This window comes from Erythrolamprus reginae, chromosome Z (assembly GCF_031021105.1).
Source record: "Erythrolamprus reginae isolate rEryReg1 chromosome Z, rEryReg1.hap1, whole genome shotgun sequence".
Taxonomy (NCBI): domain Eukaryota; kingdom Metazoa; phylum Chordata; class Lepidosauria; order Squamata; family Dipsadidae; genus Erythrolamprus; species Erythrolamprus reginae.
In genome coordinates this window covers 1252562-1277923 of record NC_091963.1, presented here as the reverse complement: position 1 = coordinate 1277923, position 25362 = coordinate 1252562, and the positions used below count along the sequence as shown (strand labels likewise).

Below are 25362 nucleotides of genomic sequence, written 5' to 3'. Positions count from 1 at the left end.
GAGGCTCCCGTTGCCCTCTTCCCTGGTTTCTGGCTCTGGCTCCCAAACCTTCACCAGAGGAATCGGTATTTTGGGGGGAAAGGTTCTTCCTGCCTGCCTGCCCGCCTTCTCTTCTCTTTCTTTCTTTCTTTCTTTCTTTCTATCTTTCTTTCTCTTTCTTTCTTTCTTTCTTTCTTTCTTTCTTTCTCTCTCTCTTTCTTCCCCCCTTTCTCCCTTCCTTCCTTCCTTCCTTCCTTCTTTCCCTTCCCTTTCTTTTTTCTTTCCTTCTTTCTCTCTCTCTCTCCTTCTTTCTTCCTTCCCTCTCTTTCCTTTTTCTTTCTTTCCTTCCTTCTTTCTCTCTCTCCTTTCTTCCTTCTCTCCCTCCCTCCCTCTTCCCCATTCCCCTGCTCCCTTTCCCTGCACTTCAATCTCTTGATGAGGTTCCCTAGCAGGGTCAGGAGATGTGTTCAAGGAAACCTAACCAAGCTCAGAGGCCCCCAAGAGCCCCACCGCCTTCCTTCCTCCTTCCCTCCCTCCCCTCCCTCCCACCACAGTGGCTCTTCCCTAGTTGGGGTAACGGAACGTCTACGGGGAAGACCTGCAAGGAAGCCCCCCAGCCCAGAGACCTTCTTTTGCTCCTGACGCTAATCAGATCTCTCTTCCCCCCCCCCCCCCCCCCAGAGCCTGGAGCTGGCCGCCCACTTCTCTCCCGAGGACATCCGCAAGATTGCCGTGGTGCTGGCCCAGCAGAACCTGCGATCCTTGCCGCTTCTCCGCGCCATCTCCTACCATTTCATCCAGAGGCATTTCGCCATACAGACGGACATCCTCCTGGATTTGGCTTTTGCCTTCGGTGAGCGGCCTGCTTCCCCCCTCCCCTGCAGAGAATAGAATAGAATAGAGAATAGACAATACAATAGAATTAGAGAATAGAATAGAGAATAGAATAGAATAGAGAATAGAATAGTGAATAGACAATACAATAGAATTAGAAAATAGACTAGAAAATAGAATAAAGAATAGAATAGACTATAGAATAGAATAGAGAATAGAATAGAGAATAGAATAAAATAAAGAATATAATAGACTAGAGAATAGAATAGATTGCAGAATAGAATAAAGAATAGAATAGAGAATATAATAGACTAGAGAATAGAATAGAAAAGAGAATAGAATAAAATAAAGAATAGAATAGAATAGAGAATAGAATAGACTATAGAATGGAATAGAATATAGAATAGAATAGAGAACAGAACAGAATAAAATATAGAATAGAATAGAATAGAGAATAGAATAGAATAGAGAACAGAATAGAGAATAGAATAGAATAGAGAATAGAATAAAATAAAGAATAGAATAGAATAGAGAATAGAATAGAATAGAGAATAGAATAGACTGTAGAATAGAATAAAGAATAGAATAGAGAATATAACACTATAGAATAGAATAGAATAGAGAATAGAATAAAATAAAGAATAGAATAGAGAATAGAATAGAGAACAGAACAGAATAAAATAGAGAACTGAAAATAGAATGGAATGGAATAGAATAGAATAGAATAGAATTCTTTATTGGCCAAGTGTGATAGGACACACAAGGAATTTGTCTTTGGTGCAGATGCTCTCAGTGCACATAAAAGAAAAGATTATGTTTGTCAAGAATCATAAAGTATAACAATGATTAATGCAGTGAATAGTTTTGACAGTGTTGAGGGAATTATTTGTTTAGCTGAGTGATGGTGTTTGTGAAAAAACTGTTCTTGTGTCTAGTTGTCTTGGTGTGCAGTGCTCTTTAGCAACATTTTGAAGGTAAGAGTTGAAACCATTTATGTCCAGGATGCAAAGGGTCCATAGCTATTTTCACCTCCCTCTTTTTGACTCGTGCAGTATACAGATCTCAATAAAAGGCAGGTTGGCAGCCATTGTTTTGTTCTGCAGTTCTGATTCTCCTTGGAAGTCTGTGTCGGTCCTGTTGGGCTGCAGAACTGAACCAGACAGTTATAGAGGTGCAGATGACAGACTCAATGATTCCTCTGTAGAACTGGATCAGCAGCTCCTTGGGCAGTTTGAGCTTCCTGAGTCGGCGCAGAAAGAACGTTCTTTGCTGTGCTTTTTTGATGAGGGTTTTGATGTTAGGTGACCATTTTTTACGAAATGTAAAAGGGGAAAATATTCCAGATCTCTTACCTTGAGATGTTGGGCCTAAGCCTCACCAGGGATGGGACAACCTTGGACCAATGAAAAGACCTTCTCCCTTGGGGGTGTCTTTCCATTATGGGTTTGGACCTTCCTCTTCTTCCAATACCCCAACCACCTCTCCCTCTCTTTCCCACAAAAGGGAAGCTGAATTTCCACCAGACTCAGATGTTCCAGAAGATCTGCTCGGACCTCCTGCCCCGCATCTCTGAGTTGCGTCCTACTGATGTGGTCCGTTGCGTGAAGTCCTTCTCCTACCTCAAATGGTTGAACTTGCCTTTCTTTGAGGCCTCCGCCGAGGTGAGTTCCGGGGAATGGAGGAGAAGAGGTGGATGGTGATAGGGAAGAATCTCCGGATCAAGTTGGAAGCATGATCCCCCATGTTTCTGCTTCTGCTGACCACCAACGGCATGGGAGGAACAGGTGATGTGCTCAGGCTGGTTTCCAAACTGGCTGTGGTCCTTGGCTTGTGGGAGGCCAAGGTGAAAGTAAGAAAGCAAGTCATCAGAAAGAGATCCAGAGCTGATCCTTCCAGAATCTTCTTGGTTGGATGGATTTTGGCTTGGTAAGGAGGAAACCCCTGGGTCCTGACCCACTGAATTAGTAGTAGCCATTGGAAAAATGCCCAGACAAAATGGCAGGTGAGAGCTGAGTATAAAATGGCCGCCGGCAGTTGAGGAGAATTAAAAATGGCGGGAAGGCCTACCTCTTAATTATTTAGCTCTCCTAAACAGTGGTAGCTCATCTTACGAACGCCTCTTCTAACGAACTTTTCGAGATACGAACCCGGTGTTTAAGATTTTTTTGCCTCTTCTTCCGAACTATTTTCACCTTATGAACTTAAACCACTGCTGCTGGGATGAAGGGGTTTCTTTTCCCCCCCTTTTTTGAAGAAAGAAAAGGGAGGGGCGGCTTGGAGGGGGAAAGACTTTGCAGAGAACAGCGTGCTTGCAGAGGCACTGAAAGGGTGTCTTTTGAAGAAAGAAAAGGGAGGGGCGGCTTGGAAGGGGAAAGACTTTGCAGAGAACAGCGTGCTTGCAGAGGCACTGAAAGGGTGTCTTTTGAAGAAAGAAAAGGGAGGGGCGGCTTGGAAGGGGAAAGACTTTGCAGAGAACAGCATGCTTGCAGAGGCACTGAAAGGGTGTCTTTTGAAGAAAGAAAAGGGAGGGGCGGCTTGGAAGGGGAAAGACTTTGCAGAGAACATCATGCTTGCAGAGGCACTGAAAGGGTGTCTTTTGAAGAAAGAAAAGGGAGGGGCGCCCCCCTTGCCTTTCTTCCTTCCCACTCACCCTTTAGCCTAGCCTTGCTTCTTCCACCCGCCCCCTTTAGCTGCTCCTCCCTGCCCTCTATTCGCCTCCCTTCTAAAGTTTGGGATTTTCCTGAAGGATTTGCCCGCATTATTTGCTTTTACATTGATTCCTATGGGAAACATCGTTTCATCTTATGAACTTTTCACCTTACAAACCTCCTCCTGGGACCAATTAAGTTCGTATGATGAGGTACCACTGTATTTGAAAAAGTTTTTCTCTCCTTTTTTAAAAAATTACCTGGAAATACAGAAGTCTGACAATTTGGCAAGAAGTGAGAGGGAGAGAGGAGAAAGGAGTATTAGCAAGGTTGAACCACATGTCCTGCAGTGTTGAGGACTGAGCAAAAAAGCGCAGTGATTGACAGACTGGAAACTTATTTTATTTTTTTATTAGAAAAAGAACAGTTTTATATACAAATATGAATTACGTACAAGAATATACACATAACTTTAAAAACAAGAGAGATGACCTTGCTCTCTCTTTACTTCGGTGTTTTAACTTATGCATTTCTAAATTATTTGCAGATTTTTATATCGATAACATATACAGTGTTCCCTTGATTTTCGCGGGTTCGAACTTCGCGAAAAGTCTATACCACGGTTTTTCAAAAATATTAATTAAAAAATACTTTGCGGTTTTTCCCCCTATACCACGGTTTTTCCCACCCGATGACGTCATATGTCATCACCAAACTTTCGTCCACCTTTAGTAAATATTTTTTTTAATAAACTTTAATAAAGAAACATGGTGAGTAATAATCTAAATGGTTGCTAAGGGAATGGGGAATTGTAATTTAGGGGTTTAAAGTGTTAAGGGAAGGCTTGTGATACTGTTCATAGCCAAAAATAGTGTATTTACTTCCGCATCTCTACTTCGCGGAAATTCAACTTTTGCGGGCGGTCTTGGAACGCATCCCCCGCGAAAATCGAGGGAACACTGTATACTTTTTCAATTTAACTCTATTTGTGATAATAATAATAATAGTGAGTTATATCAATAATAAAGACTTAATTATTAGTAACGTATAAGAATCATTCTAGATCAAATTAATGTAACTTACCTATCATTGGGGGGGAAAAAGACTATCATTTAATTCAACATTACCTATCTGTATTCCAGACTGGAAGCTTTTATAATATGGGCTTCTTGTGGTAGACCTTCAAACTAGTGCTGGCATCCTTTAAGAAGGGAGGACTTCCACTCCCAGGATCCCCCCAGCTTAACCAAAATTGAGGCCAACATTTCCATTGCTAATTGAGACCTGAAGTGAATTTCACCTGTTACTCAGCCTTTCTTGCAACGGTTGTTAAGAAAAGTCCTGCCATGGGTTAAGTTAGTGAGACCGTTGTAAACTGAATCTGGCTTCCCTGTTAACAAGGTCACACAAAGGGGGGATCAGCTGGCCTTGGAACACTGCGACCGTCATAAATATGAGTCAATTGCCAAGTGTCCAAAGTTTTATCACCAGATGCTCCCAACAGTTGTAAGTGTGAAACACGGTACTAAGTCACTTTTTCAGGGCTGTTGTAACTTTGGATGGTCATTAAGCAAATAATTATAAGTGGAGGACTATCTGCCCTAGTGTTCACTTTGGCCATTTGTGATCTGTGGATTGAAAAATTCATAATTTCTCTTCTTTTTTTCCTCCTCAGTATTTCATCCACAATAGCAAGAAATTTACTCTGAGCCAGCTGGCTAATCTCCTCATTTCTTATGCCCGCTTGAATTTCCACCCGAGCAACAAAGAGGACTTTTACAGCAAGGTGATTTTTGGTTATTTTCTGTTGTGAAGTCGCGGCTCCTGTGGCTGCTTCACACCCCGTGGATTAAGCTGGAATTAAACCTAGTTTTTTAAAATTGTTGATTAAAAATACTCTATACAGAACCATACAAAGTTCTAACATAGTATTGTACAATATAGTACAGTACGGTGTAGTATTGTACCTCCCTGGGTAATTTGTGTCTACAAGCATAATTGGTATATAGCCTGTAGACCTAATCCATTTCACCTACTGTGTTTCTCTGAAAATAAGACATGTTCTTATAATAAAGCCAACAGGGCTTTTCAGGACATGCCTTAAAATCCCCCCCCCCCCAAATAAGCGCCCCTGAACTGCTTCCTAGGGAAATGGGGGGAGGGATATGCCGAGAGCCGCTCTTTTTGTGGCGGGCACTCTTGGCTGGGAGAGCAAGAGCGAGAGCAAGCGAGAGGTAGGTACATGCGTGCACCCCATGGGACTAGCTCAGCTCCTCTGGGCCCGGCCTACAGCAATTTGAAACACTCTGCTGCCTGTGAGGAAGAGGAGGCGAGCTTCGATTTCTGCCTCACTGTCTCCTTGCAGGTGGGAGCGCATTGTAAAACGCTGCCCAGAGGAGCCGAGCCAGTACTGCGGAGTGTACACATACGCACTTCTCATTTGCTGTCTCCTGGGCAAAAAAGAGGGCCTGCCACCAAAAAAAGAGTGCTCCCGGAATGTCCCCCCCCCCTTTCCCCAGACCAGACTCCAGCTGTGCCAGCCCTGCAGTTTGTGCATGCAACAGCACAACAAGCCTTGCAGAGTCCTCTTCCGTGAGGCAGTAGCAGTGGACTAGGCGCTCGGCGACGCCAAGAACATGGAGGGTAGGTGGAGGCAATAGAACAATAATAAGCCCCACCCCCAATAATGTCAGAGTTATTTTGAATTTGCATTGGAAACGTGGCGGATACCAGGCAGAAGGTAGTTTTCTCAATAAAGACACGACAGCAGGAATTCTTTCTTCAGAAGGCTCTTTTACCTCTTCCATAGTATCAAAATGTAACTCTACACTATATCACAAAACAAACTACCAACCAACCACTATCTGATCATACTATACCAAACCACTAAGCCACACCATCAAACCAGACCACACCTGCACAAAAGGTGTATTACACTATATGCATGTACTGACCAATCAGATCATAGAATAGATTGCATCGTTTTGCTGAAGCACCATGACTCAGCATTCACTTCTACTGAGCTTGTAATATTAAACCATGCTCAGGTTCATATCCACATTTCGGGGTTCAAAAAAAATATAAGGCCCTGTCTTATTTTGGGGTAAACAGGGTATATTATGCTGTATACAATAGTACTGCATAGTATAGTATAGTTTAGTTCAGTATTGTATTATATAGTATTATATTGTATAGTACAACCTTTTTCTTGTCGTGCACTGAAAACGACACTCTTAATGCAATGCGCACATCGCACACACACACACACACACTGTGCTCCTCATTCCATGCACATGCGTGTGTGACACCCCCATGCTCCCCTCGTCTCCCCGTGCAGGCCTATGCGACACCTCCTTCCCAGTTTGGATCTAACAGCCCTCCCTGTAGTCTCCTGGGACAAAAATGGCCTCTGTGTGTGTGTGTGTGTGTGTGTGTGTGTTAAGTAATGTGCAGAACCCATGAGTTATCAAGGAAAATGTGGGATTCCAGATATCCAGGACATATGAAAAATTATTCAGTCATACAAGATACATTAAAGTGTATAAAATAGTGTTTACTTTTAGAAACAGTACAGTCAAGTTAAACAATCCGGTCATACACATTCAAATCAGTCAATATCGATCAATGCAATAATACTATTACAAGCCTGTCTTTGTCTTAGATATCAGACATGCACCACAGCTTACAAATGCATCAAAACTATCACAGAGCTTACTATATCAGTCACAGTGAATCAGCAGAAAGAACAGAGAGCAGAGAGAGAGAGTCCTGCTTTCTGGCTCCCTCTTGTGGCAATTTGCAACGCCACCTCTTAAAGTTATAGTACTGCAATACATACAAGCCCCCATTGTTAGTTTGTATATATATTGGCAACCCAACTGTCTTGTACATGGTACTAACACGACATCACTATCTTTTACTTTTCAACACCATTGTAACTTAGACCCAGTTGGTCATTAGATCAAGGACTATTTCTCTCGTCACTGTTTTGGTTTAGAATTTTTAAAAAAGTGGAGGGGACTTTAGAGGTCTGAGGAATCCTAAAGCCAAAGGGACCTTAGAGGTCTTCTAGTCCAGCCCTTGCTTGGGGCAGGAATTTTTCCACTCATCCAGCCATCGTTCGGACAGGAGCTCTATTAATTCTATCCTTCTGCCCTTCTCCATCTTCTTTTCCAGAGCTACCACATCTTGGACGGTCAACTGGGCAGCCTAAACCCTTCAATGCTGGTTGACCTGGTCTGGTCGTTGTGTGTCTTACAGCAAGCAGAAGCCGTACATTTCCAGGCCGTTCTGCTGCCCACGTTTTTCTCCAGTTTCTTCGGTATGTAGAATGGAAGTCCGACGAAGGGTTTCGGGGCTGGGTAGGAGGGTGTTGTGGGAACAATGTTGTCTGGCGGGACCCAGGGGAAGAGCCTTCTCTGTGGTGGCCCCGACCCTCTGGAATCAACTCCCCCCGGAGATTAAGACTGGCCCCACCCTCCTTGCCTTTCGCAAACTTCTCAAAACCCACCTCTGTTATCAGGCATGGGGAAATTGATTCCCCTGGGCCGTTTCCCCTTTATGTATGGTATGTATGAGATGTATGATTGTTTTTATATTAAGGGGTTTTAATTTGTTTTAAGTATTGGATTTGTACTGTTTCTTGTTGTGAGCTGCTCCGAGTCCTCGGAGAGGGGCGGCATACAAATCTAATAAATAATAAATAAATTTATTTATTTATTTATTAGATTTGTATGCCGCCCCTCTCCGAAGACTCGGGGCGGCTAACAACAGTATAAAAAAACAATGTAAACAAATCTAATATTAAAAATAATCTAAAAAAACCCAATTTAAAGAACCAATCATACATACAAGCATACCATGTATAAATTCTATAAGCCTATGGGGAAGGGAAATTTCAATTCCCCCATGCCTGATGGCAGAGGTGGGTTTTAAGGAGCTTGCAAAAGGCAATGATGGTGGGGGCAACTCTGATATCTGGGGGGAGCTGGTTCCAGAGGGCTGGGGCCGCCACAGAGAAGGCTCTTCTCCTGGGTCCCGCCAAACGACATTGCTTAGTCGACGGGACCCGGAGAAGGCCAACTCTGTGGGACCTAACTGGTCGCTGGGATTCGTGCGGCAGAAGGTGGTCCCGGAGATATTCTGGTCCGATGCCATGAAGGGCTTTATAGGTCATAACCAACACTTTGAATTGTGACCGGAAACTGATCGTCAACCAATGCAGACTGTGGAGTGTTGGTGTAACATGGGCATACCTTGGGAAGCCCACGATTGCTCTCACAGCTGCATTCTGCACGGTCTTAATAAACTACCAGCGGACGATTAAACCTGTACAGCATGAGTGTAGTACACAAACCAACTCCAAAACATCCCAACTCAAACCAAAAGATGCTCTCAAAAAGAAGATATCACCCACAATTGGGGTCCCCAATCTCTTGGCCACCACCTACTACTGGGCCATAGTCTATTGAAAACCGAGCCACTCAAGCATTGGGCCAGTGCGCAAGTGGCGTGTAGTTCAAATTGCGGGTTGGTGCACGGGTGCGTAACTTAACTCAGAAGAATTGGCCAAGAGTAGAAATGGAAAGAGAAATGTTTGACCACCACTAAAATGAGACAACCAATAAAATTAAGAAGGAAACAAATAGACAGCACTTCCTCCCCAACAATCAACACCCAATAAGCCAATTGACTCATTACAACCATCACCTTATTCTTCCTCCTCCTCTTCTCCCAGATAGATATAATATAGGAGAGAGAGGGGGGGAAGAAAGAAAGAAAGAAAGAAAGAATGTGTGTGTGTGTGTGTGTGTGTGTGTGTGTGTGTATACAGTATATATATATATATATATATATATGTAGATTGTTCTGAGTTCGGGTTTTGCCCTGTGTAATGTTTTGCATGTCTATGCGACGTTTCGGCGAAATCACATTCACCATCTTCAGGCTGTAGTTCCAATCTTTGTGTTTAAAACAACACAAAGATTGGAACTACAGCCTGAAGATGGTGAATGTGATTTCGCCGAAACGTCGCATAGACATGCAAAACATTACACAGGGCAAAACCCGAACTCAGAACAATCTACATACATATACCCGTGAAAATTTACGAAAACAAATATATATATATATATATATATATATATATATATATATATATATATAGAGAGAGAGAGAGAGAGAGAGAATAGAAGAGAATTCAGAATGAATAGAGTAAAATAGAAGAGAGAGTGAGATGATAGATAGATTGATAAATACATAGATGATAGACATAGATTGATAGATACATTGATACATTGATGTATTGATTGATAGATGATAGATTGATGATAGAGATATAGATTGATAGATACATAGATGATAGATACAGGGGTGGACAAAAAAATGGAAGCACCTTGAAAAAACATCAAAATATCTTTTAATATGGTGTTGGTCCACCTTTTGCGCCGAATACAACCTCAATTCTCCAAGGTATTGATTCATACAAATTGTGAATTGTTTCCAAAGGAATTTCAGCCCATTCTTCAGTTAAAGCACCCTCCAGTTCTTTTAGAGACGACGGTGGTGGAAATCGTCTTCTTACTTGAATCTCTAAAATCGACCACAAATGCTCAATAATGTTGAGGTCTGGTGATTGTGGTGGCCAGATGAGATGCTGAACTTCATTAGAATGTTCCTTGTGCCATTCTTTAACACTTCTTGCTCTATGGATGGGTGCATTATCATCTTGAAAGACGGCATCCCCCTCTGGAAACAGTTCTTGACCCATAGGATGAATTTTGTCTGCCACAAGTCCTAAATAGTGATGGCTGTTAATTCTTCCATGAAGGGAAATCATTGGCCCAGCAGATTTCCAAGAAATAGCACCCCAGATCATCACTGAACCCCTGCCACGTTTGATGGTTGGGAGAAGGTTAGATGAATGATTCTTTTGGCTGTCTCAAAACATAAACACGGCTGGAGGTCGGAAAAATGGTAAACAATGATTCGTCAGAGAAAATCACATTTTGCCCCTGCTCGAAGGACCATTTCTGGTGGTTTCTACCCCACTCTAAACACTTTGAAACATTTGTCTTTGAGAGCAGAGGTTTTCTAATTGCAGCTCTTCCGTGGAATCCAGATTTGTGAAGCTCCCTTCAAACAGTTTTTGTGGAAACTGGGTTCTGTATGTGTCTATTGAGCTCTGCAGTGATTTTAGGAGCTGCGGTCTTGCGATCCGCTCTAACCATTTACTTTAGAGTCCAACGGTCTCTCTCACACAACTTCAACTTTTGACCAGACCTGTGCTTGGCTGAGGACGTTTTCCCTTCTCTTTCAAAAGCAGTCATGACTTTTGAGACATCACCTCTTGAAACGCCAAACATTCGGGCACCAACAATTTGGCCTCTTTGAAAGTCTGAGAGGTCTGCCATTTATAGAAGGTTATAGATTAGATTAGATTAGATTAGATTTATTGGATTTATATGCCGCCCCTCTCCGCAAACTCGGGGCGGCTCACAACAACAATAAAACAGTACATAATAACAAATCCAATGCCCACCAATCTAATTACAGTTTAAAATTAATAAATTTATAAAACAATCCCAATGTATATAAAAACAGACACACAGTCAATCAGTCAATGGCAAAACAACATGGGCAAGGGGGAGATGTTTAGTTCCCCCATGCCTGACGGCAGAGGTGGGTCTTAAGGAGTTTACGAAAGGCAGGGAGGGTGGGGGCAATCCTAATCTCAGGGGGGAGCTGGTTCCAGAGGGTCGGGGCCCCCACAGAGAAGGCTCTTCCCCTGGGTCCCGCCAGACGGCATTGTTTGGTCGACGGGACCCGGAGAAGGCCAACTCTGTGGGACCTAACCGGTCGCTGGGATTCGTGCGGCAGGAGGCGGTCCCGAAGATATTCTGGTCCGGTGCCATGAAGGGCTTTATAGGTCATAACCAACACTTTGAATTGTGACCGGAAACTGATGGGCAACCAATGCAGACTGCGGAGTGTTGGTGTGACATGGGCATACTTAGAGAAGCCCATAATTGCTTTCGCAGCTGCATTCTGCACGATCTGAAGTTTCCGAACACTTTTCAAAGGTAGCCCCATGTAGAGAGCGTTACAGTAGTCGAGCCTCGAGGTGATGAGGGCATGAGTGACTGTGAGCAATGACTCCCGGTCCAAATAGGGCCGCAACTGTCGCACCAGGCGAACCTGGGCAAACGCCCCCCTCGCCACAGCTGAAAGATGTTTCTCTAATGAGAGCTGTGGATCGAGGAGGACGCCCAAGTTGCGGACCCTCTCTGAGGGGGTCAATAATTCCCCCCCCAGGGTAATGGACGGACAGATAGAATTGTCCTTGGGAGGCAAAACCCACAGCCACTCCGTCTTGTCTGGGTTGAGTTTGAGTTTGTTGACACCCATCCAGGCCCCAACAGCCTCCAGGCACCGGCACACCACTTCCACTGCTATAACCCATTTCCTTAAATTTCTGTTTAAAAAAAGGTAGTTTAAAAAAACATCATAACAGAATTGGGGGAAAAACATTAAAATATGTCAAGTTTTGATTGATTTGAACATGTTCAAACATTATGATGCCAAAAAGGTCAAGTGTTTCCATTTTTTGTCCACCCCCAGCGACCGATTAGGTCCCACAGAGTTGGCCTTCTCCTGGGTCCCGTCGACTAAGCAATGTCGTTTGGCGGGACCCAGGAGAAGAGCCTTCTCTGTGGCGGCCCCGACCCTCTGGAACCAGCTGCCCCCACCCTCCTTGCCTTTCGTAAAGCTCTTAAGACCCATCTCTGCCGTCAGGCATGGGGGAACTGAGACATCTCCCCCGGGTCTATATAGTTTATACATGGTATGTTTGTGTGTCTGCTTTCTTTTAATAATGGGGTTTTTAGTGTTTTTTAAATTATTAGATTTATTACATTGTCTTTGTTATTGTTGTGAGCTGCCCCAAGTCTAAGGAGAGGGGCGGCATACAAATCTAATAAATAATAATAATAATGATAGATATAGATTGATATATTGATTGAAGATGATAGCTAGGTAGATGATAGATGAGAGATGACTGATTGATAAATATATAGATAAATACATAGATGATAGATATAGATTAAGAGATACATTGATTGATTGATAAATAGAGATTTAAATAGATGATAGAGATATAGATAGATGAGAGAGAGATGACTGATTGATAGATATATAGATGATAGATGCATAAATGATAGATATAGATTGATTGATAGATATTGATATTCACATATTGATTGATAGATAGATAGATAGATAGATAGATAGATAGATAGATAGATAGATACATACATACATACATACATACATACATACATACATACATACATACATACATAGATTGGTAGATACTGATGTTTCACCAAAAATAAGAGCCTGTCCTATACTTTTTTTGCCACCAAAGAAGGCACCAGGTCTTATTTTCGGGGGCAGGATGTCCACTGACTCACTTATGTGCCTTCTTTGCTGTCAGGAATTCCTTCTGCCCCTTTCCTGAAGGCCACTCTAGCCGATAACAGAGCTCCAGATCGATCCAGAGTTCTGCTATCGGCTGCAGTGGCCTTCATGAAAGACTTACTGGCTGCAGAAGAAATGGGCCGGCAAGGCAGGTGTCGGGGTGTGCGAGGCCTGGCTACAACTGTCCCAGGGTAAGTAGTAGGGCGGCTCCAGCCCCCTTTCCCCACTATAGCTTAATTTTTTACCCATGCAGCCTGAGTGGGCAGGGGGTTAACTAGGGCTTATTTTTTTGGGGGGGGGCGCTAGAGTTTATTTTGGGTGCACATGTCAAAAATGAATCTAATAAAAAATAAAAATAAAAACATGTAAAATTTAGATGACAATTTCTCCAATATCTCCAATAATGACTTCTGAAGAAAAATGAGGTTCTAAATAACCTAAGTAATTGTTATGTGTTTGTTTTTTGTCTTTTGTGTGTGCAATTAACGCAAAATTTAATTTTAAAAAATGAAGCTGGGACTTAACCTTTGGGATAGGTCGTATTTTCGGGAAAACAAAAGAACGAAAATAGAAATAGAGAATGAGAGGGAGAAGGAGAAGGAAAGGAATGGAGGGAAAGAAAGGATGGAAGGAAGGAAGGAAGGAAGGGGGAATGGAAAGGAGAAAGAGAAAGAATTGCAAAGAGAATAGATAGAAATTGAAAAGGAAGGAAGACAAATGGGAAGACAAATGGAAAGAGAGAGGAAGGAAGCCCATGAAGAGAGAAGGAAGAATAGAGAAATGGACGTAGGAGAAGGAAGGGGAGAAAAAAGGAAGGAAAGAAGAGGGAATGAAAGAGAAATGGAAAAGGAGAGAAGAGAGGAAGGAAATGAGAGAAAAATAGAAATAGAGAATGAGAGGGAGAACTGGAAGGAAGGAAAATGGGAAGACAAATGGAAAGAGAGGAAGGAAGGCAACGGAGAGAGAGAAGGAAGAATAGAGAAATGGACGTAGGAGAAGGAAGGGAAGGGAAAAGAAGGAAGGAAAGAAGGAAGGAAGGAAAGAAGAAATGGAAAAGGAGAGAAGAGAGGAAGGAAGGAAATGAGAGAGAAATCGAAATAGAGAAAGAAAAGCCTGCATTCAGGACACCCCGCCTGCCCCCATGTATTTTTCCTCCGCTCCCTCTGCTCAAGCTCAGGTGGGGGTGGGGGGGTCAGGGAAGATGACCTCCACGCTCCCTTCCTGCCCTTCAGATTCTTCTCCCTCCTCTCGCGTCGCTGCAGGGAATTGGACCCCCGTCCGTCAGAATTCCTGGCTCAAACTCATGCACATCAACACCACGGCCCAGCTGGAGTCCCCAGGTTACGACGGGCCCTTCCTACCGCCGGACAAGCTGACCCTCCAGGATTTGGGGGTGGACCGGACGCCCACGTCTCTCCAGACCGAGGTCAACGCCGCCCTCATCAAGGTGGCCGGTGATGAAACAAAGGTCCGTTTCGATGTGCACACCCCCTTCGGCTGGAAGCTCGGTGAGGACCCATAAGTGAATGTGCGAAAGAAGCTAGTCCTCATGAACACGATTGAGCCCCAAAGGTCCATCACTAGGCGAGACCTTGCTCGTCCCTTCCGACCTTTCTCCCCCTCCCCCAGGTCGTTAAGTGAATCTCCAACCCATCAGTTTGGTTCAGTTCAGATATTTAAGCACAGTGGCACCTCCACTTAAGGACTGGATTCGTTCCGTGGCCACGTTCTTAAGTAGAAAAGTTGGTAAGTAGAAGCAATCAATGCACAAGCAAATAATGCGTGCAAACCCATTGGGAAAGAAATAAGAGCTCGGAATTTGGCTGCCGTTTCATATTTATGACTGTTGCTGTGTGTCCTGAGGTCACGTGACCCCCTTTTGCGACCGTCTCACAAGCAAAGACAATGGGGGAGGGAAGGAGAGAAGCCAGGTTCACTTAACGACCGGGTTTCTAACCGATCCACACCCAGGCATGAAAATGTGCCGCAGAGACATTATACTTTTCCGCCCACACCGAAAAAAAATGAGAGGGAACATTGGCTGCCATTTACAGGTCGCCCTTTGACTTAACACCGTTCGTTTAGTGACTGTTTGAAGTTACGATGGTCACAAATAAGGGATTCTGGGAAAGTCCTCACACTTACGACTGTCATCCCACTCATATGCTCCGAATTCGGGCAACTGACATGACTTACCAATCTTCATTTAGTGAAGCTACTGAAAACAGCAACTTAGGAGAGTTTTTTCACACACTTACGACCGTCCCCCACGTCTGCGTGATCTGAATTCCGACTGCTCATCAACTGGTTCATATTTTTTTCTTTTTTGAAAGGCTTTAATGTTCTCCAGTGTTTCAAGCACTCAATTAAGGGGATGGTTAATGACAGACCTACAATATTGAACAAATCATGACTTTTAAATACCTATGCATCCACTTTCTTTCTTTTTTAACATGTTTTTATTATTTTTCTTCAAGACAAACAGTACATACAACGTTTAACATTTAAGGAGCTACCATCGCTATTTATGACCGTTAACAGCGTCCCGGGAGCCACACAATTCCCTTTGCGAATGGGGAAGACAGATTCCCAAGAATAACTGTTAGGGATCCGCTTAACAGCTGGGCCCAGGCAGGTCGTAAAATGGGGCAAAAGCGCCTTAGCCAATGTCTCGCTTAGCGACATAAATTCTGGGGCTCCCTCATCGTCGTAACTTGGGGACTTCCTGTAGAAGGGGGACGAGGAGGAATCAAGCCGTTCTCCTCTCTTTGTAGATGCCGAGATACTTGTAGACACTGAAAACAACCCGCTCCCCGTGGCCAAAAGTGACACTTTATCCGTGGACCAGCTGTCCAAAGAATCTTCGGCGTTGGGGGTGAGAAGGTGAGACCCTCCCTGCAGGTGGGCAACATGGGAAGGGGGGAGAGGAGTTGATACCCTCCGCCCTGCAGAGATAACCAGGTAATGAAAGGGAACTTGTAGACGTCTTGTGACCCAACTAGGTTACAGCATCAATGCTAAAAGGGAGGAGGAATTGGCTTCCTGTATACAGTATATACACACTCTTCTTTTAGGTCTGCTTTAATTTTCTTTTTCTCCTTCCTCCCATTCCTTTTTTCTTCTCTTCCACTTTTTCTTGCTTCCTTTCCTGCTTGTTTGCTTGCTTCTTTCATCTGTCTTCCTTTCATTCTTCCTTCTTTGTCCCCCCTCCCTCCCTTTTCTTTCTTCCTGCTCCCTCCCTCCTTCCCTCCTGTCTACCTTCCCTCCCTTTCCCCCCTTCCCTCTCTTTTCTCCCTCCCTTCCATCCTTCCATCTTTGTTTCTGTGCTTTCTGCTTTGTCCTCCCTCCCTTCCTTCTTTTCCCTTCCTTCTTTCCTTTCTTCAATTGTGCTCCCTCCCTCCATCTTCTTCTTTCTTTCCTTCTTTTTTCCATTTTATCCTTCCTTCCTGCCTACCTGCCTACTTATTATTTCTTCCTTCCTCCCTCCCTTCCACCTCCCTTTCCCCCCTCTTCTTTCCTTCTCTTTTTGTTCATTCGTTCCCTGCCTCCCTTTCCTTCCTTCTCCTTTTGTTTCCTCCCTCCCTTCCTTCTCTTTTCCTTCTTTCCTACTTTCCTTTCTTCCTCCCTCTCCCCCTTCTCTTTTCATTCATCTGTTCATTTGTTTGTTTCCTCCCTCCCTCCTTCTCTTTTCCTACCTTCCTTCCTACTTTCCTTTCTTCGTTCCTCCCTTCTTCCCTCTCTCCCTTTTTTCCTTCTTTTCATTCATTTGTTCATTTGTTGGTTCATTCCCTCCCACCCTCCCTTCCCTCCCTCCTTCCTTTCTTCTCTTTTGGTTCCCCCCCTCCCTTCTATTTTCTTCCCTTCCTACTTTCCCTTCCTTCTCTTCCTCCCTTCTTTCCTTCTCTTTTCGTTCGTTCCCTCCCTTCAGGCTGGCTTTCCTCCTTTGGGAGTTTCCCAACTTTAGCAGCCGGAGCAAAGACCTTCTGGGCCGCTTCGTTCTACAGCGACGGCACCTCCAAACCGCTGGCTTCGTCATCGTCGAGGTGAGTCGCCCACAAATCTGTCGCTCCCCTTGAAGGGGCTCGTCAAAAGGTTGCAAAGGGAGGCGGCGCGGCCCTGAGACGGAATTCAGTGTTGAGGATCTGAACTTTGATCCATCCCAAGGCCTTTTATTTTTCTAACTTGGAATGGCACTAAAGGATAATGGTAGGGATCTCCTCGAGCAGGGGGCTGGGTGAGATGACCTCCAAGGTGTCTCTTCCCACACTCTTGATTCCTCTCCGTCTTCCTGGGAATCCGAATCTCCTCCCTTTCCCTCCCCAGGTTCCTTACCACGAATGGTTCAACCTGAACACGGAGTGGAAGAAGACCCAATACCTGAAAGACAAGATGCAGAAAGCCCTCGCCAAAGATTTAGCGGACTAGAACGTTGCAACCGGGTGCAAAGTGCGAGTAAATGTGAAGTCGCGTGGAATTAAATGATTATTTTGTACAGAATTGGCTTCTCTTTCTGGTCTTCCTGGATTTCATAGAAACATAGAAGATTGACGGCAGAAAAAGACCTCCTGGTCCATCTAGTCTGCCCTTGTACAGTTTCCTGTGTTTTATCTTAGGATGGATCTATGTTTATCCCAGGCATGTTTACATTCAGTTACTGTGGATTGACCAACCACGTCTGCTGGAAGTTTGTTCCAAGCATCTACTACTCTTTCAGTAAAATAATATTTTCTCACGTTGCCTCCGATCTTTCCCCCAACTAACTTCAGATTGTGTCCCCTTGTTCTTGTGTTCACTTTCCTATTAAAAACACTTCCCTCCTGGACCTTATTTAACCCTTTAATATATCTAAATGTTTCGATCATGTCCCCCCTTTCCCTTCTGTCCTCCAGACTATACAGATTGAGTCCATGAAGTCTTTCCTGATACGTTTTATGCTTCAGACCTTCCACCATTCTTGTAGCCCGTCTTTGGACCCCTTCAATTTTGTCAATACCTTTTTGTAGGTGAGGTCTCCAGAATTTCAGGGTTTTTTAAATGGGGTGGGGGTCTTCTCGGGGTCTCAGGAGGAGGAGGAGGGGATGGTGAGACCGTCCTCGACTTATGACCATCCGTCTAGTGACCAAAATTAATATACTCATGCCTGTAAAAAAGAGAGAGAGTGAGTGAGACTTAGCACCACTCCTTACACTACCATGTTCACAAAATTTGCGGTGTTCAGCAGCCGGAACATGACACTTACTCCTCCTCTTACAACTGTTGCGGAGTTTTCAAATTTTGGTTCCTAAGCAAGATGTTTCTTAGAGTGAATCTTGCTCCCTTTTATGACGTTTTCTTGCCATGGTCGTTAAGAGAGTCACACTTTTTTTAAAGGGTGGCACATGGTCGTTTATCGATTTTGGTCACTAAGAGGGGATCGCAGGAGGACGGGTTGCGCTTTAACCATCATAAAGTGGAGCCAGTTACCAAGCGTCTGAATTTACAACGGTCATTAAGTGTAAACAATGGCCCTCGGTCCCTTTTCTCAGCGCCGTTGTAACTTGGAACAGTCGCTAAACAAACTGTTGTTAAGTCTAGAAATCCCTGGATTTGGAATGCTTGGCCACTGACTCACATTTATGACGGTTGCAGGGACTTAGGGCTGTGTTTCACACGACCGTCGCAGCGTCCCCGTGGTGTTGTGATCCAAACTCCGACACTTGGCAACCAACTCGTATTTGCAATGGTCGGAAGGGTCATGTGATCCCCTGTTTTGCGACAGATTTGCATAATGTCAGCATTTATTTATTTATTTTATTTATTACTTAGATTTGTATGCCGCCCCTCTCCATGATTCACTTAACAACTGGGCCAAGAAAGGTTCTAACTTGGGACAAAATTCACTTTGAACAACCGTCTCGCTTAGCAGCTGAAACTTTGGGTCCGTTGCGGTCGTACATTGAGAACTATCCTACTTGTTTGGCCTTTGTGGCCAAAAGGCTCCGAGTTCAAATTCACTTATGTTACAATTTGAACATAAATAGAATAGAATAGAATAGAATTTTATTGGCCAAGTGTGATTGGACACACAAGGAATTTGTCTTTAGTGCAGATGCTCTCAGCGTACATAAAATAAAATATAAATTTGTCAAGAATCATGTGGTACAACAATTAATGATTGTCACAGGGGTCAAATAAGCAATGAAGAAGCGATATTAATAAAAATCTTAGGATATACGCAACAAGTTACAGTCATACAGTCAACATGGGAGGAAATGGGTGATAGGAATGATGAGAAAAACTAGTAGAATAGAAGTGCAGATTTAGTAGAAAGTCTGACAGTGTTGAGGGAATTATTTGTTTAGCAGAGTGATGGCGTTCAGGAAAAAACTGTTCTTGTGTCTAGTTGTCTTGGTGTGCAGTGCTCTGTAGAGACGTTTTGAGGGTAGGAGTTGAAACAATTTGTGTCCAGGATGTGAGGGGTCAGTAAATATTTTCCTGCCCTCTTTTTGACTCGTGCAGTATACAGGTCCTCAATGGAAGGCAGGTTGGCAGCCATTGTGTTTTCTGCAGTTCTGATTCTCCTCTGAAGTCTGTGTCGGTCCTGTTGGGTTGCAGCACCAAACCAGACAGTTATGGAGGTGCAGATCTGGAATGTGCCAAATTTGTGGAAAATTGGAGAGAAGAAACTCAATTATTTTTTTAGGATTTCCTGCCTAAGCAGGGGGTTGGACTAGACGACCTCCAAGGTCCCTTCCAACTCTGTTGTTGTTGTTGTTGTATCTCTGTGGGGATGCTGTATTAGGCAAACCATGGTTTCATATGGGATTCGATCCAAGACCTGGTTCAGAGGAGAAGGTCCCTGCACAATCCCTCCTGCTACACCCCCCCTCAAAACCTGTGTCCCTCTCCAAACTATGCAACACCCCCCCTCAAAATACAACCCTCGTTTCCACCACCACCACACAAAAAGATGGCAACGCACAACCATTGTTATCCTCCCTCCTCAGCTGCCATCCCTAACCAGGCCTGTCACCATGGAGATAAAAGGCAGGAGGACCAGGAGGCAGTTTCCATAGCAACCGCCTGGTGATGACACTCGCAAAGGCCAATGGGATGCTTCCTCCCGGGGTCCCGTGTCCTGACACGCACGGCGTCACGAGGGTGAAACACGGCAGTCACGCGCCCAAGGGTCATTTTTTGCAAGCCACCACCCTTTGTCCAGCTTTCTTAAATGGCATCCCAGGCTGACGGGAACTGGGACTAAACCATCTTTTGCAGTGCTGACTCCTTTTATGGGGGGGGGGGGGCACTTAAGACGTGGAAAAGGACTGCGGGAAGAGTTTCTGACCACGACAGTCCAGAGGGATTAATTTATGTTTTGTCTTTTTCGGGTTAACGATGTTTTTTCAAACTTTCAGAATGCAGGAGATGGATGGATGGATGGTTGGAGGGATGAGAGAGAGAGAGATGAGAGAAAGGAGGAAGGGAGAGGGATGAGAGAAGGGAAGGAGGGAGGGAGAGATAAGAGAGGGAGGGAGAGATAAGAGACAGAAAGGGAGGGAGGGAGGGAGAGACGAAAGAAGTGGAGAGATGAGAGGCAAAAAAAGGGAGAGGGACGGTGATAATAAGATATATGAGAAAGAGAGGGAGGGAGGGGGTGATAAGACGGAGATATGAGAAATGGAGGTAGGGAGGGAGAGATGAGAGAAAGGGAGAGAGATGAAAAAGATGGAAGGAGAGATAAGAGAGAAAGGGAGAGGGAGGGAGAGATGAGAGGAAGGGGGAGGAAGGGAGATGAAAGGCAGATAAAGGGAGTGGAAGGGAGGGAGATAATAAGAGACAGAAAGATGAGAGAGAAAGAGGGAGGGAACGATAAGAGACGAGGAGAGAGATGAGAGATGGAGGGAGGGAGAGAGATGAGAGAGAAAGGGAGAGAGAGGAGAGGAAGGGAGGAAGGGAGAGAATGATAAGAGACGGAGGGAGAAAGATGAGAGACAGAAAGGGGGAGAGGGGAGAGAGAAAGGGAGGGAGGGAGATAAGAGAGTGAGAGAGGAGAGAGCAAGTGTGTGTGTGTGTGTGTATGTGTGTGGCAAGAAACACCCCAAAGGAAAGGAAACTCGAAGAGGCTAGGCATTCCTAAAAGTTCCATTTTAGCAATTTAATTTATTTGATTTACCAGCTGCCCAACTCCTGCTGGACTCTGGTAGAGATTTCATATTGGCACACCTGGGAAAACCCGAATCTGAAAGTTTCCGGGTTTTCTCCCCACCCAAAAGAAAGCCCAAGCCCCCGCCCCAGCACCCACCACATGTCCATCATCACATGGTCCAATCAAGGCACCACCCAACTGGAGATGCCTCCCAGTCACACCACACCAGCTGCAGGGCAGAGTGACCTTGACTCTCGGAGAAAATGAATGTTATTATCGCTAGATACCCTTGCAACTTCCTGCAATCTCCCCCTCCCAGTGTCCCACAGCACTAAGTGTGGTGGTGGCCCTGAAGGTAAAAAGCCTAAAATGGTTTCCAGATGTGTGAGAGAGAGAGACAGAGAGACAGGCAGAAACAGACAGAGAGAGAGACACAGAGAGAAATCTGTAGAAAGTTGCTGGATGGACGCAGAGATGATAGATTAGCCAGCTAACTAGATGGATGGATAAAATACAGAAACATACTCCGAGAACCTGAGAGACACACAAATTTACATACAAAGAAATAAAACACACAGAAAAATGACAAATATATTGGTACAGAGAGAGAGAGACACACACGAGAGGGAGAGAGAAAGAGAATGAGAGAGAGAGAGAATGAGAGGAAAAATGAGAGAGAGAGAGAAAATGTGTGTGAGAGGGAAGAGAATGAGAGAGAGAGAAAAAAAGAGAGAGAATGAATGAATGTGTGTGTGAGAGAGAGGGAGAGAGAGAGAGACCCACGGAGGCACACAGTAACAAGTGAGGAGCTGGCAACCAACAAAGCCTCACAAAAGCTCCAAGACCAAAACCCCATTTTCTCACAATTTTTTTCCAGTTCTGGACCATCCCATCTAGAGACACGAAGAGGTCATCCAGCCCCCCCCCCCCAGCCCCGAAATTTACAACGCTGCCTCAAGGAAAGGAGCCGTAATTAATAAAGAGTTTAATCTTCCCTACAGCAGGGGGCAGCACTGGTCCAACTTCAATGTACAAAATTAGATCTACCTGTGGTATTTTCATCCCTGGATGAGAGGCCATCAGGAGATCCAAATATCAAACTAAGTAGAGAAGCAAAAACAAACAAGGCTTTTTTGGTCTGCAGTCCTCGACTTACGATCACACTTGAACCCCAACTTCCTGTTTGCTAAGCAGGAAAGTTTGTTAAGGGAGCCTTGTCCCACTGAACGACCTTGGTTGCCACCGTTCTTAAGTGAATCCTTGCACACAGCTGTTCAGCAAATTAGGCTCCTTCCCCCCTGATATTGCACGCGGGACTCCAGGACACTGCGACCGTCATAACTATGAGTCAGTGGCCGAGCTGTCCGCATGCCAATCGTGACGGGGGGGGGGGATATGCTGCCACGGTCTTTAAATGAGGAAAATGACCCCCCCTTTTTTCTTTAGGACAGTTGGAAAGGTCACTAAAACGGCCCATTTATGAATGTCGTGTGTGTATGGGATTTGACTGTTTTATAACTAATGGGTTTCTTACAAGGTTTTATAGTTTTAGATTATGTTTGACTTGCTTTTATTGTTTTGTATTATTATTATTTATATTATTATTATTGTAAGACCACCAAGAGTCCTTCGGGATTGGGCAGCATAGAAGTCGAATAAATAAAATTAAAAATAAAATGCATTTAAATCGAGGACTGACCGTTAAGTCTCCTTTGATTTTCTGCCTGTTGCAGGATTGCCTTCTTGGGAATTTTTTTTTGGGGGGGGGGAAACAGGAGACAAGCCCCCCACACCAAATAATAAAAGGGGGGGATCACCGTTGCATGTTGGACCCCAAACAGACACATCGGCCTCTTCGTTCCTTGGCCCACCTTGCAGCAATGTTGTGACGCATCTCTCCTCAAATCTCCCTTTCTGGGAAGAAGCAGTTGGGGAGCTGATCTTTTGGGGGACCCCTGTCACCCCCAAAACCCAGAAAGCTCCCCCCCTATGCTCTCCCCCACCAAGGGGGACCTTCTCCCCTGCCTCTGGTGGGCATTTTTACAGGGTGATACCGCACTCTAAATGTCTTGCCAAAAAAAAAAACTTTTTGGGGGGTGACCCGAGTGGAATCTCTGCAGCTGAGTCTTGCACCCCCTTTTTTGTGGGGTGCAGGATCTCCTCTACTGCTGCTTTTGCTGCTGTCTTGCACCCCCTCTTTTTTGTGGAGCACCAGCTCTGTCTTGCTGAGTCAGCCTGCACCCCAATTTTTCCCCCGGGGGCGCCCCTCCCTCCTTGGCTGCTCCCTCGCACCCCTATTTTTTTTTCCGGGGTTCAAACGGCCCCCACCGCTACTCTTGCTCCGCCGTCACCGCCGCAGACAGTATGATGCAACGGTCCAGCCTCAGCAGCCAACTGCCCCCCCCTCCTCTCTCCTCCCCCCCCTCCTTCGCTCTCTGCAGTGCCTGGCACACGCCCCCCCTCACTTTCCTCCCCCCCCCACGGGGAGGGGGAGGAGGGCTGGACCCGAAGAAGCTCCGCCGCCGCTGACATCAGCCGGGATGACGGAGCGCTCCGCATCCCAGCCAGGCTTCCCATCCTGGGTCGGCATCCTAGCGCCCCCCGCCCCCCCAGCCCACTAAACGAGCCCTTCTCGCTACCGCGCAGGCTCGGTGGGCTCCTGGGCCGCCCCCCTCCCTCCTGCCCCCCTCCTCTTCATCCCCCCCCCTTCTTCCTCCCAGCCGGCTGCGCAGAAACAACTCCCCTTCTCTCCGCCCCCCCCAAATCTCCCCCAGCCGGCCGGCCGGAGGACCCCCGCCCGAGAAAACTAGCCGGCTGGTGGAAAGAAGGAGAGGGGGTGTCTCGGAAGCGCCCCTCGTCATGCCTGGGGAGGCAGCGGGTCGCCAAGCCCCTCAGGCGCCGCCGATGGAGCCAGGTGAGCCTCGCCCCCCACCCACCCCCCAGAGGGAGGGAGGGAGGGGAGAAATGAAAGATAGTTTGAGAGTGGAGATAGATGATGGATGGATGGATGGATGATAGAGAGATGTGATCACAGAAAAAGAGAGGTGAGAGAAGGATGGAAGGAGGAAGGGAGGGAGAGAGAGAAATAGAGAGATGGGAGATATGAAAGGGGGGGAGAGAGAGAAAGCGAAGGAGGGGAGAGATGAGAGAGAGTGGAGAAAGATGATGGATGGAAGGATGGATGATAGAGATAAATGGGGAGAGAGACATGAGAAAAAGAGAGGGGATAAAGAGTTGAAAGAGGGAAATGGAGAGAGAGGGAGAGAGATGACATAGATAGATAAATGATAGATGATAACAGAGAAAGAGTGTGCATGAGAGAGAAATGAGAGAGGATGGAAGGAGGGAGGGAAAGAAAGAAACAGAGAGATGGGACATATGATGGAGAGAGAGAAAGAGGGAGGAAGAAATGAGATAGTTTGAGAGAGAGGAGAAGATGATGGATGGATGGTAGAGAGAGATGGGGAGAGAGACATGAGAAAGAGAGAGAGAAAGAGAGCTGAAAGAGGGAGAGAGATGACATGGATGGACGGATGATGAGAGATATGATAACAGAGAGAAAGAGATGAGAAAAGGATGGACGGAGGGATGGAGGGATGCTGGAAGGGGGCTAACAATCCTACAGAGGCAAGTGGGACCCCCCCACTTCATCTGGGCATTGGGGAAAGCAGGCCTTGCTGCCTTGTCCTCACCCCCACCCTGCCGACAAGGTGAGGGAAGAATGGGCCACATGGAATTGGGGCTGGGGGGGGGTCTCCCTCACCCTGGAGAAATTTGTGCTGAGAGCTTGTCCTTTGGCGGGCGGGAGTCTCCTTGGGTGTGGGGGTAAGGGAGGGCCCATTCCCCCAAGGTCAGGGGGCCAGGGGGACAAGCACCCATTTTTTGGGGTGAGTTTTTTTTTGGGGGGGGCAAAGCAAACACAAAGAAGGGCCCAGGCTTGGCCCACCCCCTCTTTTTTGAATCTCCACTACTTTCCTCTTCTTCTGCGCTCTCTCAAATCTTCTCTCACATTCCATCCAGACCCCTCCCCAATTAATTCCAGAGCAATGTTTCCTTAGCAAAATCACCCCCAAAATCTATTTTGTTGCTCTTTATTGCAGGTGGGGAGGGTGGCTGCAATGTTCAGCTTGGAAAGAGTACCCCCAATTCTCTCCCTTTGCCCCCCAAAACAATGGCTCCCCTGCTCCCCACAAATTAAATATTGAGGGGGAGGAAATCCCCTCCCCATTTTCTTTCAGGCCTGTGGGGTGTTTGGAGAGATAAAAGGAGGGAGGCGGGGGGGGGCGTGTCTTCCCT

The 25362-nt window shown here is 45.6% G+C and overlaps 2 protein-coding genes across 5 annotated transcripts in view; both read left to right on the top strand.

The window, feature by feature from the left end:
* TBRG4 (transforming growth factor beta regulator 4) overlaps positions 1–17435 on the top strand; it is a 32761-nt gene extending 15326 nt beyond the window's left edge. For all 4 annotated transcript variants that reach the window (XM_070727224.1, XM_070727226.1, XM_070727225.1 and 1 more), the window contains exons 4-11: positions 661–832; positions 2317–2474; positions 5137–5247; positions 7638–7782; positions 14201–14446; positions 15713–15821; positions 16867–16981; positions 17262–17435. In XM_070727224.1, coding sequence (XP_070583325.1) covers positions 661–832; positions 2317–2474; positions 5137–5247; positions 7638–7782; positions 14201–14446; positions 15713–15821; positions 16867–16981; positions 17262–17363 — 1158 coding nt within the window. In that variant the 3' untranslated portion in view covers positions 17364–17435. The remainder of the gene's footprint in view (positions 1–660; positions 833–2316; positions 2475–5136; positions 5248–7637; positions 7783–14200; positions 14447–15712; positions 15822–16866; positions 16982–17261) is intronic.
* Positions 17436–23603: 6168 nt separating this feature from the next.
* The window catches only part of LOC139175746 (uncharacterized), a 30738-nt gene continuing 28979 nt past the window's right edge, over positions 23604–25362 (top strand). The window contains exon 1 of the mRNA XM_070766984.1: positions 23604–23980. Coding sequence (XP_070623085.1) covers positions 23926–23980 — 55 coding nt within the window. The 5' untranslated portion in view covers positions 23604–23925. The remainder of the gene's footprint in view (positions 23981–25362) is intronic.